We start from the raw sequence: 14,021 nt of genomic DNA, 5'->3' as shown, positions 1-14,021 counted from the left end.
GCTGTCGACCCCTAATAGCGCTATCCATAAGATCATCGGCTCCAATATGAGTTAATAAGTTGTATCAGTTCTCTAGGGACTTAATCATACAAGTTCATAACACCAAGTTCATAATACAAGTTCATATCACAAGGTTCATATAAAAAGTTAATAGCATGAAGTTCATAATAGAAAGTTCATCAAAGAGTATAGTTCCGAGTTCGTCAAGTTCATAAAACAATATTGTTACAAGTTCGTTAAGTTCATAAAACAATATCTTTCCAAGTTCAATAAGTTCATAAAGCAAGACTTATCAAGTTCATAAAACAAAGTTCAACAAGTTCACAAAACAATATCGTTCCAAGTTCATTAAGTTCATAAAATAATTTTCATAGATATTGTAGCATGCTTTCCACCCCAAAACATGAAAACAGTAAAAATAGGGGAGTGCGTGAATACTCACCCTGGAAAGTTTGCGGCTCGGGCTTTGCGGGTTGATGTTGGTGAGTGCGAATCCTAATAGCGTCCTACGGAACAAATAGTCTCTAGTGAGATATAATTCACTAAACCATTATCTAAGTCTACTTGTCCTACTAGTGGTGTCATTAAGTGCCCAAAGTTTGTTTGGTTCATTATTAGTATTATTGAATTCATGGTGTCTTATATTCGAAAATTCATAAAGGCATGAAAATGAACTCCAAAAATTGTAAAAACTTATATTGTGTTTCTACATGAGGGTATTAGTGTCCATAAATTTTATAGACATTTTTGATGGTCGTTTTATATTTATTTGTAATTTAGGATAAAATAATATAGAAAATCCAAATAAATTGGTAAACAGTTTCTAAAGTTTCCAATTTAATTTTTACAAGTTCTTATAATGTCCCGAAGGTTGAGAAAAATATTGGTTAGGAACTTTGAGTCCAATAACCCGAGATTATAATTTCATGCTCCCATTTAATGAAAAATATGGAATAAATATCAAACACTGTCCAAATTGTCTGAAAATTTACATGGATTTCTTATTCTGTGATTGTATTCATAATAAAAAAATTTCCGATTTTTATACGTTTTGAAAATGATTATTTGGAATTTAAAGCCATTAAATAACTGTTTTTATAAATAATTAAGGAATTGGTTCTAGCCCTTGGTATTTTACAGATTATCACATGCATGTGAGGGCTTTCAAAAGGAAAAATGTTCAAAATTTATTCAGAAGAGAAATAGGGGTATTGAACCCAAACAAGTTAAGAAATGTTTCACATTATAGTGCATGAGATGTAAATGTGGCTGAAGTTCATGAATTTGTGTAGCACATTCTGTGGGATTTTAAGCCACAAAATTTCTGTCATCATTTACTGTATATGTTAAGTTTCTAAATTATTTTTCCCCAGATTTATGGTTGGGTTTAAGGCCACTGATCACGTAAGGCAAAAATGGTGATCACAGAAAAAGAGCTGTTCGCGCAACCATTTTGTAAAAATTGCCAAAAATCCGATATTTAATATTTTACAGTGAGACCAGTTCGGTTTGAAAGTTAGCTCGTGGAACTATCCAATACAAAAATAATATCAGGATTTGGTTAAGTAATGACCGACTTATGGCCGTTCAAAGCTGAACAAAGTAGTCTGGCAGATTGCATGTCTTCCGTGTTTGCTTTGAGTGCATTCTTAGGGCATTTTGATAAGAACAACATGCATACTTCTGTTAAGGTCCGATTTCTAGCACATGCATGGAGTGAATGAGCATCCAAGATGTACTAGAAATGGTTTAAATGCTTTTGGTCATTCAAGAACACAAAAGAAATGGAGAAGAAGATGTAATACTCGGTTTTGAAGTCACATGAACACATGTGCATCTTTTTCACTCCTTGCATGGGTTTGATCCCGGATTTTCACCATCTCAAACACATGCATTGTGTTATGGTGAGAATCTACAAACCACAAGGGAAAAAGTAATGATTTCTAGCCATAGAAGGGCATAGAATCCGAAGAGTAGAGAAGAACCATGAAGAAGAGGAAATAAAATCATGAAACTATGAGGGAGGATTGTGTTGTTTACCTTGGTTTTGATCTTGAGAGAAGCACGAACACTTCAATACCTTCTCAATTTCGAAATTATGGCAGAGAATGGAGGATTTTCTGATGTGTAGGAGTGGTCTTGGGAGTGGGAGAGTTTTCTTGGAGATGGAGTGTGAGATGGAGTGTGTAGGTGGTTCAAATGAAGTGTAATGATGGGTTTTAAGACATGGGGGAGAGGGAAAAGCCTAATGGACTAAAATTTAAGATGGATATGGTATTTTTATTGGTATTTGATCAAATAATAATAGCCTCCCTTGAATTTTTATAAATCTAGATTTTAAATTTTATAAAACTCAAACATTTTCATAATCTCCTAAGGTTTTAATTATTGGGTTTTGTTGAGGTATTTACACATGGTAATAACTTCCAAAAATTATATTTGTTGAATTAATTTATATAATGATAACCTATTATTTAATTTTTATAAAAAAAAATCAATTTATCATATTTCAACACTTTTAACAAGGTTTCATAATATGTGCTTGTAAGAATTTGATATTCTTGGATTTTACTTTTGGTTCACATTTCGAATCATGAAGTGTATGAATTTGTCATCAACTTTATAGTTGGTTCATATTATGATCTTATTTTTGTTCATATTAGCTTGTGATACTTAACCTTGTTAAGCATCAATTTGTTCCAATATGAAATTTTTAGGGTTAATAACCTACCCTTGAGTTGTAATCTATCGAACATAGTTTTATGTTTAGACTTAAGGTTCAGCTTTGGCACTTTACCACTCAGTTGGTTCCTTTACATATCAATGTGATCGTTCAGTACAACTAAGGTACACTACTTGTTCCGAGGGATCTATTAAGTAACAAACCCAGTTCAACTTGTAACTATAGAGCCAAGTTAAGTGCACACAAGGAAATGACAAGGTTCTAGATGAGTATTGACCTGAGTTTTGGTGGATGTCACAGATTCAACCCACGCTCACCTGAATTACTTCATGTAATTTATCACGAGTAATTATGAGACGATAATATCATATAGTCTTCAAACCAAGATATATGAGTTGTTGACTACGATTTGGTTGTGCATTGATGGCAAGAAAACGCATTAGTAACTTGATGTTATAAAACGTGTCGTTGTGCAAAATTTGATGAGTAGTTAGTACAAGCATATACTGTCGAAGTTTATTTGTTCCTTTTATCTTAAGAGGATTAAAAGCGATATCTTGGGCCCCTCGATGATTTTGTTTTAACTATGTGACGGGCCTGGTCAGAACTAAATTGATGTGTTTAGTTATTTTCTATGTCAGACGAATTGGAAATTAGGAAACAAAATTGCAGGACAATAAGTATGACTATGTTCCATGTATTTTTCTGCATAGATATCATGAGAACAGAGGAATATATGATCCCTATCTGAAGGACGCATCATTGGCTAGGTCAGAGTTCGACAACGGTTTTTGAAAGCTTACGATTGCTAAGTTGGATCTTGAAGTCGCATTGGCAGCTATAGTTATTAGACTTATCCAAGTGGGAGACTGTTGGATTTGGAGTCTAAGCTCATAAATATAACTGCGATGTACTTGACCCGATTGTAGCATGATCATTTTGGGTTGCCTTCACCAGTGCAATTTGATAGGATGGACTTTTAAGAATAAAGTTATTTATGATTTATTAATATATTACAAGTATAATATATTAATCTGAATATTATTTAATTAGTACTCATCAAGAATTAATTTTATGGTCAAAAGAGACTAATTAAATATATGGAGACTGATTTGGTAAATCAATGATTCTAATAGTGTAGGCTAATGATCCATGGTTATTTGGGTGGGCTAAACCAACGTGGATAGTCCATGGAGGTTAACCCATGGATCCAAAGTAAGATGAAGAGTCATGATCCATTAGGGTTTACATAGATGTAACCCTAGCACTTGCTACACTATAAATAAACCCTCTAGAGCCAAAATCAGCTGCCACAACATTCTTAGGGAATGTGTATTGATTTTGAGCTAAGTAACTTATTCTCTCAAGCCTCCTCTTGCATATTGGTGTTTGTGAACCATTAGAAGCATCACACTTGAGGTACTCAAGCTTTCAAACGTCAAGAACTAGAAGTCCTTCTAAGAGGTAAGTCATCTAACTAGTTGTATTGCTCAAATATCAATTTGTATGCTAGTTAAGATGTTTGCTTTGGAAAATTGAAAATATACATGTATAATTAGAGAAAATATAGATCCAAAGCATTTAGGGTTGCATGTGCACCATATGAGTGTTATAGTTCTCAAAACCGAACAATTACGTCCCTGGTTCTGAAAATCAGCTTTTTAGGGGGAAGATTTTAGTATTTGCTGGTGACTTTTGGCAAATCTTTCCCATCATTCCATATGGGTCACGGTGCGATGTTGTTGGAGCTGCTATCAACAATTCACGCACTCTCTGGAATGCATGTATTGTTTCTGTCTTGACAACTAACATGCGTTTGCATAATCCAACCACCATCACTGGTGTTGAATTGATATGCATGTGTGAATTTAAGACATGGCTTCTTGACATGGGGGCCGGTAAGCTTCCAAAAATTGTAGTTGAAGGTGAAGATGATGCTACATGGATCACTATACCTGATGACCTTCTGATTCCTATTGCTAACAATCCTATTCAGGCAATGTTATCCAATGTAATCCATGATATTTTGAATAGACTTAGTGACTTTTCTTATTTAAAGGAAAGATGCATTCTTTGCCCGACAAGTGACGAGGTTAACAACATAAATTTACATGTTCTTGAAAGTATACTAGTCGACATGCATGAAATGTTAAGTGCTGATACTATATGTGCGACTACGGATAACTTTGAAGAAATGCAAATTTTGTATCCAACTGAATTTCTTAACACATTGCGGTTTTCAAGTGTTCCAAACTATATCATATACCTAAAAGCCAATGCACCAATCATATTGTTACGTGACCTGAATTTGCAAAAAGGGCGGTGTAATGGTACTCGATTAGTGGTCACACAAATCAGTCAGAGGGTTCTTGAAGCATTTATTATTACTGGAACTCGTGTTGGGGAGAAAGTTCTGACTGGAAGGGTTGATATGACTCCAAATGATATATCATGACCTTTTAGATTTATGAGAAGATAGTTTCCAGTAAAAGTTTACTTCGCTATGACAATAAACAAAAGTCAAGGCCAAACTTTTAACCATGTTTGTGTGTACTTGTCTCAACCGGTTTTGGTCAGCTTTACGTGGCTGCATCTCGTGTAACCTCTCGTGATGGACAACGATTTTACATTGACAACAACGTAAAATTTGCCAACAATTTAACAAAAAATGTTGTGTATAAAGAAGTCTTTTATAATTTACCTCTACATTTGTCACACCCCAAAACAAAGAACGGTGGAAACGTTTTGGGGCGGAGGACGTCATGTAGAGTATCACAACACAGTAAAAATAAACAAGCAAACAACATCATCCATTGCATTAAATATATAATTTTAATACTAGCGTGTTCTGTACAGTTATAGACACCAAAAATATAATGTGAATCAAAATAATAAGATAAGTGTTGGATGCGCTCCATCTTCTCAAAAGCTGGCCTCGGTACCTGTCTACTGATGACCTGAGAATACAAGTTATTTTGATAGAGTTTATCAGCATTAATCTGGTGAGTTCATAAGTATTTTAGTGTCGGTGTTTGTTATCAAAACGTTTGAACATGTCTCAAGTGTAAGTTTGTAAAATGTATGTAAATGTTTGTAAGTGTTTGTAAAAGTTTGAATCTCTCAGAAAAACCTATATTTTCTATTAAAGTAGCCTTCTACCAAGGCTTAACTGTTTTGTATGCTCGTTTGTAGTAAAAGTGTGTATTTCCCAAGTGTAACTATCATTTAACAAAATATAGTTTGTACATTAATGTTTAAGTGAAATAATCACTAAATATATGTAATGGGTAAATTATTGTAGTACTGTAGTGTTGTATTATAGGAACTACTGTTGTACTAACTACCTTAAACCAGATTTATATTAAGGTATCATGTGACTAATTGCACCATACTATCGACTGGTAAGAACGACATACGAATGGTCGTAATAACGGAATGACGTTTGGCACCCGCAGACCTGCAGGTCCGGCTGTAGCTAGCAGCAAGGTGTAGGATAGTCAATCCAGTATAGATCTATACGCAAACTCATGCTCTCCCTTCAAGAGACTCTGGCTACAACTCGGGCCATGGCATTTAAGTCATGCTCCGATTCATATCACAATAATGAATGTATTCTTGTATATGTAATGTAATGAACTGTTCTAGTATAGTTGTATATGTTCTTTCTCTAGTATAGTTGTATATGTTCTCGGTCTAGTATAGTTGTATATGTTCTCTCTCTAGTATAGTTGTATATGTTCTCTTTCTAGTATAGTTTTATATGTTCTCTTTCTAGTATAGTTGTATATGTACTCGTAGTAATAAGTATTGACTCATGAATGAACTGACTCATTGATCTAGAAATTGTAGTAGTATGATCCTGTGTTACCCTGATGGTAACTTACTAATGATGTACTGATACGCATGAATAAAGGAGTACTTTTATGTCTATATATGTACATTTGATATACAATTAATATTGAAATGACCTTCGGAGGGCTACCCGAAATCCCACCATACCACATCCAAATCGAGAAAAAGGAAATAGGGCGGATGGCCTTCCTAAGCCCTTTAAACATTTCTTATATATCTACACATATATGGGCATGCAATTTATAAGAAATATGACAAAGTTTAAATAAAAGTATTTGATAAGTAAAAGAGTTTGTAAAGCAGTTTGAAGTAAAACAGTTTGAACAATAATAAAATCATTGGTTTTGTAGTTCTTAATCATATATGATTGATGTAATAACTATAAGTATTTAACTTGTATTCCCCCCCCCCCTCCCCATAAAAGCATTTAAAACATTAAAAGTATTTCAAATGTTAATTAAAGGGGTATGAACTCACTTGTGGTGAGTGGATTGGATTGAAGTGTCGGATACCGTGCTAGGTGGCAAACGGAGACTTGTTCACACGTACGAGCCTAGTTATCATATAATGAGCATATATATATATATATATATATATATATATATATATATATATATATATATATATATATATATATATATAACTAATTAGCCAAATAATAACTAATGAAATAAGTTGGGACACTCTAGAGCATGAAAACACTTTGTATAAGTGTTATAGGTCCTAATGGTTTCCTCTAGGTTGTTGTGGGACAAGGCTAAAAGGGTTTAATGCTTCCAAGGACCTTGTATAGGTGTTTACTCCTCAATAAAATCCACACAAGGAGTTTACGGTCGTAAACCCTTGAGTTTACGGCCGTGAACTCCCAACTTGGGGGTATATGGTGTTTTGAAGTGCTATTTGATTTCTAGAATAAGTTCTACTTGGTGGTTTAGTTCTTTGGGTAGTTTAGGGCATAGAAACACTCCCTTGAGGAGTTTACGGCCCCAAGGCCAATTCCCATAGATTTTACGGCCGTAAACTCTCATGGGATGGGTATTTATATTCTTTCAAGTCCCAAGCACAAGTAGGATAATTTCTAGGCATTTGTTTAAGGCTAATGAGGACCCTAGGCACACTTTGGTGCCCTTGTTTGGAGTTTACGGTCTATGAGTATTCCTTGGCCGTAAACACACTTTGAGGGGTGCTCTTGATGTTTTAAAGTCCACAATTTAGCTAGGAATAAATGGGGGTTAATGTCTAAAGCTTTAGGAGTGGTTAGGGCACATTTTGGCCCTTGAATTTGGAGTTCACGGTCCAAGAAGTTCTTGGGCCGTGAACACCCTAAGCTTGGTGTTTTTGATTGTTTTCTAGCCTCAAATATACTTATATACAAGCCTAAGCTAGTTACTTATCAAGGAAATGGGACTAGATAGCATTTAAGCTTCATTTTGGAGTTTACTCCCCAAGAACGTTCTTGGGCGGTAAACTCTCGAATCTCACATATTTGACATGTAATCTATGTTATTAAGCATATAATAAGCATTATAAAACAACTAGAGAAGTGTACTCTCGATTTGGGATGAAAACCCGAAGATCCGTGAGAGAGAAAATGGCTTTTCTCTAGTTGGAAATGTGAATAATGAATGAATTTTGTTCAGAAATCTATTTATAGTCCTGAGATATTTTGGACAGAAAATATTTTTATTCCTGAAATGATTTCTAATATAACAGAGTGTTGGAATAATAGTGTTGCACAAAACCATAGTGCATCCACTCTCTTGATGTTTACTGAAGTGTAAACCATGAATTATTCCAACTTATACGAAAAGTCTAAAAATTGACTATGACTGTTATATCTTCTATGGAAGTGATATTGTTTGTACAGAGTGGAAATTTCGGGTTGTCACATCATCCCCCCGTTTGAAGGAATTTCGTCCCGAAATTAGAATTTACGCAAATAAGAAGTTACAAATAACTAAGTGAAAAGATGAGGGTATTTCAGTTTCATCTGATCCTCGCGTTCCTAAGTGAATTCTGGTCCTTGCTTGGCGTTCCAGCGAACCTTCATGATTGGGATACAACTTTGCTTCGTCTGCTTGACCTCACGTTCCATGATCTCTATCGGTTCTTCCACGAAGTTGAGGCTCTCGTTGATCTCGATCTCGTCGAGTGGGATTACAAGAGTCTCGTCGGACAGACACTTTTTCAAGTTAGACACGTGGAATGTAGAATGTACGTTACGAAGTTCGTCGGGTAGGTCGAGTTTGTAAGCTACGGGGCTGACTCTTGCGAGAATCTCGAAAGGCCCTATGTACCTCGGATTAAGCTTCCCACGCTTACCGAAGCATATTAAGCCTTTCCAGGGTGAGACTTTGAGAAGGACTCGGTCTCCCACCTGAAATTCCAAAGGTTTTCTTCGTTTATCAGCATAGCTCTTCTGTCGGTCTCTAGAGGCTTTCAATCGTTCACGGATCTGAACGATTTTCTCTGTCGTTTCCCGAATGATCTCCAGACCGGTGAGAGTACTGTCGGAAGCTTTCCCCTTGGCTAATTGGGTATCACCCACCTCAGCCCAGCACAGAGGGGATCTGCACTTTCGGTCGTAGAGGGCTTCAAATGGAGCAGCCTTGATGCCCGTGTGATAACTGTTATTATAGGAAAACTCGACAAGGGGTAAATGAGTATCCCATGCCTTTCCAAAGTCAATCACACAGGCACTCAACATATCTTCCAGTGTTTGGATGGTCCTCTCACTTTGTCCGTCGGTCTGTGGATGGTAGGTTGTGCTCATGTCCAGCCTTGTTCCTAGGGAATGTTGTAGTGATTGCCAAAATATTGAGGTGAACCTACTATCTCTATCGGAGATAATGGACATAGGTACACCATGTAGTCGTATAATCTCCCTAATGTATGTTCTCGTAAGCTTCTCCATCTTGTCAGTTTCTTTGATAGGTAGGAAGTGTGCAGACTTGGTCAATCTATCGACGATGACCCATATGGTATCAAGTCCACCCGTTGTCTTTGGTAACTTGGTTATGAAATCCATAGTGATCTGCTCCTACTTCCATTCTGGGATCTCTAGTTGTTGTAGTAGACCGGAGGGCTTCTGGTACTCGACCTTAACCTTTGCGCAAGTAAGGCATTTACTTACGAAGGTAGCAATCTCTGCTTTCATATTAGGCCACCAGTATAGCTTTTTAAGATCCAGATACATCTTATCTGAACCTGGGTGGACGGAATACCGAGTGTTGTGCGCCTAGGTCATGACCAAGTCTCGGAAACCACCGTGTTTCGGTGTCCAGATCCGGTTCATGAAATATAAGGCTCCGCCACCCTTGACTTCAAGGTTTTTATCCATTCCTCTTAGGGATTCACTCATCACATTTTCAGGTTTCATGGCTTCAAGTTGGGCCGCCTGAATTTGTTTAGACAAGTGTGAATGGATGGTTATTGGCAATGACTTGACCCTGCGACCAGAATATTCCTTCTGACTTAGGGCGTCTGCTACTACGTTGGCTTTACCCGGATGATAACGAATATCGCATTCGTAGTCACTGAGTAGCTCGACCCACCGTCGTTGTCTCATGTTGAGCTCCTTCTGATCGAAAATGTGTTGTAAACTCTTGTGGTCGGTAAACATAGTGCTTTTCGTTCCGTACAAGTAATGTCTCCAGATCTTTAGGGCAAACACGATTGCTCCTAGTTCAAGATCGTGGCTCATGTAGTTAACTTCATGCGTTTTCAGCTGTCTCGAGGCGTAGGCGATGACCTTACCTCGCTGCATCAGAACACATCCGAGCCCTTGATTCGATGCATCGCAATAGACTACAAAGTCTTCTATTCCTTCGGGAAGGGATAGTATTGGTGCGGTGCACAAGGCTCGCTTGAGCGTTTGGAACACTCTCTCCTGTCTCTCTTCCCAGTCAAAGGCCACGCCTTTCTGGGTCAGGGTTGTCAGAGGTTTCGCTATTCAGGAGAAGTTTTGTATGAACCTGCGGTAGTAGCCAGCGAGGCCTAGAAATTGACGAATTTCTGTAGGCGTCTTCGGTGCTGACCAGTTCTCAATGGCTTTAATTTTGGATGGGTCCACGTGGATTCCCTCTTTGCTTACCACGTTCCCTAAGAATTCGACTCTTCGGATCCAAAATTCACATTTCGAGAACTTCGCATAGAGTTTTTCCGTTCGTAAAGTCCCTAGAACTTGTCGCGGGTGATCGCCATGCTCTTCCTTACTTCGGGAGTAGATCAGGATGTCGTCAATGAAAACGATAACGAACTGATCTAAGTAAGGTCGGCATACTCTATTCATCAGGTCCATGAAGACTGCGGGCGCATTGGTCAATCCGAATGGCATCACCACGAACTCGTAGTGTCCGTAACGAGTTCGGAAGGCCGTCTTCGGGACATCCTCCTCTAGCACTCGTAACTGGTGATATCCGGATCTTAAATCAATTTTGGAAAAATAATTCGCCCCTTGCAGTTGGTCAAATAGATCATCAATGCGAGGCAGAGGGTAACGATTCTTGACCGTCAGTTTGTTGAGTTCTCTGTAGTCGATATACATACGGAATGATCCGTCTTTCTTCTTAACGAACAAGACCGGTGCTCCCCAAGGTGAGAAACTTGGTCTTATAAAGACCTTTCTGAGCAGTTCGTTAAGTTGACCAGATAGTTCCTGCATCTCTGCTGGTGCTAATCGGTAGGGCGACTTGGCTACTGGGGTAGCTCCTGGGACTAAGTCGATTCTGAATTCGACCTGTCGTTGTGGAGGTAATCCTGTTAGCTCTTCTGGGAAAATGTCGGGAAAGTCTCTCACTACTGGGATGTTCTTTAGTTCTTTCGTCTTGAGGCTCGTATCGACGACGTGAGCAAGGAATGCATGGTATTCTTTACGCAGATACTTCTGTGCTTGAATACTTGATATAATACGAAGACTCGCATCGGGTTTGTCGCCGTAGACTATAAGAGTTTCGTTAGACGGGAGGTTTAGACGGACTGCTTTCTCGAAGCACATGATGTCGGCGTGATGAAGACTTAACCAATCCATGTCGATGATAACGTCGAAGCTTTTAATTGAGACCGGCATAAGATCGATTGGGAATGAATGGTTATCTAGAGTTAGGGTACAGCCTAAGTATATGCTATTCGTACTTTCTGTTTTTCCATTAGCCATTTCTATTATGAATTTTTCTTTGAGTGCGTGTGGTGGTTGTTTAAGCATGCGAGCAAATTTATGATTCACGAAGCTTCGCTCCGCTCCACTATCAAACAGAATGCATGCATAGGAGTTATTGAGGAGGAACGTACCAGTCACCACTGTCGGGTCAGCAACTGCTTCCCCGTGGCCTATAGCTAGTACCCTTCCTGCTCCACCAGCATTCTTTGCTTTGGGGCAGTCCCTCTTATAGTGGCCTGCTTCGCCACATCCATAGCAGGTCGGGCTCGCGCCAGAGCCGGGGACTTGGGTGATCGGCTTCGTCGGGAATTTACAGAAACGGACGGTGTGTCCTTTCCTGTTGCCGTTATAGCACTGCATTTCACGGCAAGGGCCGTTGTTGTGGAAGTTGCATTTGTTGCACTTAGGCAAACTCCCAACATACTACCTCACCGGAGCAGTATCAGCAGCAGGGGTTATCGCGGCATGTATAGCCACAACTTGCTGCTTTTTTAGCAGCTCATTGTTTCTTCTTGTCTTCCCAGAACTTCCCCTTAGTGTCAGCGGGTTTGGAGGGTTCCGGGATGGTTAGGGTGGTTGTTGTTGCAGAGGTTTTGACTCCATGGTCAATGAGTCGTTGTGCCAGTCGCTTGGCACTGTCGAAGGTAGCAGGGTTTGATGATAGGACATTCCCCTGGTACGGAGGCACTAGCCCCTATATGTACCTTTCGATCTTTTTCCCTTCAGTGGGAACCATATTGGGGCAGAGGGCCACCAGTTCGCTGAATCTGGCGGTATAAGCAACCACGTTGGTACCCTTCATGGTCAGGCTCCAAAGCTCCTGCTCCAATTTCTGGACTTCGCCCCTTGGGCAGTATTCCTCAATCATGAGGTCTTTCATCGTTTCCCAGCCCATGTCGTTGGCTACGACGAGGGTTAGAGCTTTAACGTGGCCGTTCCACCACGTCAGAGCCTTTCCTTCAAAGGTGCATGCGGCATATTTGACTTTGCTCGCAGCAGGGCATGAACAGATTTCGAAGACTGACTCAGTCTTCTCGAACCATTGCGAGAGGGCAATGACTCCGCCGGTCCCATGAAAGGACTTCGGCTTGCAGTTGGTGAAATCCTTGTAGGAGCACTCTCTCGAGCGCACAGGGGTTTCAACCGGAATGGAGTTAACAGGGGTCCCACTGTTGTATAAGGTGTCTAAGTCCATAACTATTTCGGGCTTGTACTTGACCCGACCCGACATGGTCCATTTGGGTTGCATGGCACCATGCAATTGGATAGACTAAATGAGAGAAATAACACTTGGAGATTATTAATATATTATAAGTTCTAATATATTAATAATATTATTTAATTAGTTGATCAAAGAATTAATTTGGAATTAATTAAGTGATCAAAGGATAACTAATTAAATATATGGGTTGATTATGTAAATCATCGATATCTTGTATAGTGGGCTAAGAGGCTCCATGGATTATCAAGTTGGGTTCTACCCATAGGATGCTCCATGGATGCTCCATGGGAGTTACAAACCCATGGGTCATGGAAATGAAGAGTCATGACACATTAGGGTTTACATGGTGTAACCCTAGATGTGCCAATACTATATAAGAGTCCCATTCTCCACAAAATTGGCTACACAAGTGCAACACAAGTTGAACACTAAGAAACTAGAGGGCTTGGCCGATTTTGAGAAGTGTGTGTTATCTCAAGAGTCTTTCCAAGAGCATTTGGTGTTGTGTGAAGCATTTGAGGCATCACACTTGGGGTGCTAGGCTCACAAGGTTTCAAGGAACACAAGCAACAACAAGGTAAGTTATTCTATCTATGATTCAAGTTAAAATTGTTCCCCATGTATGCTAGATAGGAATATAACCTTGGAATTCAACTTTGCATGATAATTAGACAAACATAGATCCAAGGTTATTAGGGTTGCATGTACACTTAGGAAGTGTTAGAATGCTCAAAACCCATCACCCACCTCTGCTGGCGTCAGTAGAGTGATACTGAGCCATGGCAGTTGCCACTGCTGCGGCTACGGCAACATTCATGGCTGCAGTCTCGATGACCGGAGGCGGAGGAGGCGCAAGGTTATTCCGGGTAGATTTACGAGGAGACATCTTTCAGCTATAAGTTTATAAAGATAAGCAAAGTGGTAAGAATCAATTTGTAAGTAAGCTGAGAGTGACACATGGACTAACTAACCATAGCCCCACAGTTTGAATAAGTGTTTGAGATCACAACAATGAATATTAGTAGGAAAACACAAGTGTATAGATTTTTCCCACAGATTAGATAGACGTCAATATTACTGGTATTACCGATGTAACGAGTTCAGAG

At 39.0% G+C, this 14,021-nt stretch overlaps 1 protein-coding gene across 1 annotated transcript; it reads left to right on the top strand.

The window, feature by feature from the left end:
- The first annotated feature begins 4,493 nt into the window (after positions 1–4,493).
- LOC145076071 (uncharacterized) lies at positions 4,494–5,138 on the top strand. The gene has a single exon (XM_079022080.1). The coding sequence runs from the start codon at positions 4,494–4,496 to the stop codon at positions 5,136–5,138; it is 645 nt and encodes a 214-aa protein (XP_078878206.1).
- Positions 5,139–14,021: the final 8,883 nt, after the last annotated feature.

This window comes from Lactuca serriola, chromosome 9 (genome assembly GCF_051521515.1).
Source record: "Lactuca serriola cultivar US96UC23 chromosome 9, Lser_US96UC23_V15, whole genome shotgun sequence".
Lineage (NCBI taxonomy): Eukaryota > Viridiplantae > Streptophyta > Magnoliopsida > Asterales > Asteraceae > Lactuca > Lactuca serriola.
Note: the sequence above shows the minus strand (reverse complement) of the source record. Positions and strands in the feature narration are given on the sequence as shown.

Coding starts and splice junctions, on each gene's coding strand:
- LOC145076071 (XM_079022080.1), top strand. CDS start 4,494: ATGCGTTTGCATAATCCAACCACCATCACTGGTGTTGAATTGATATGC.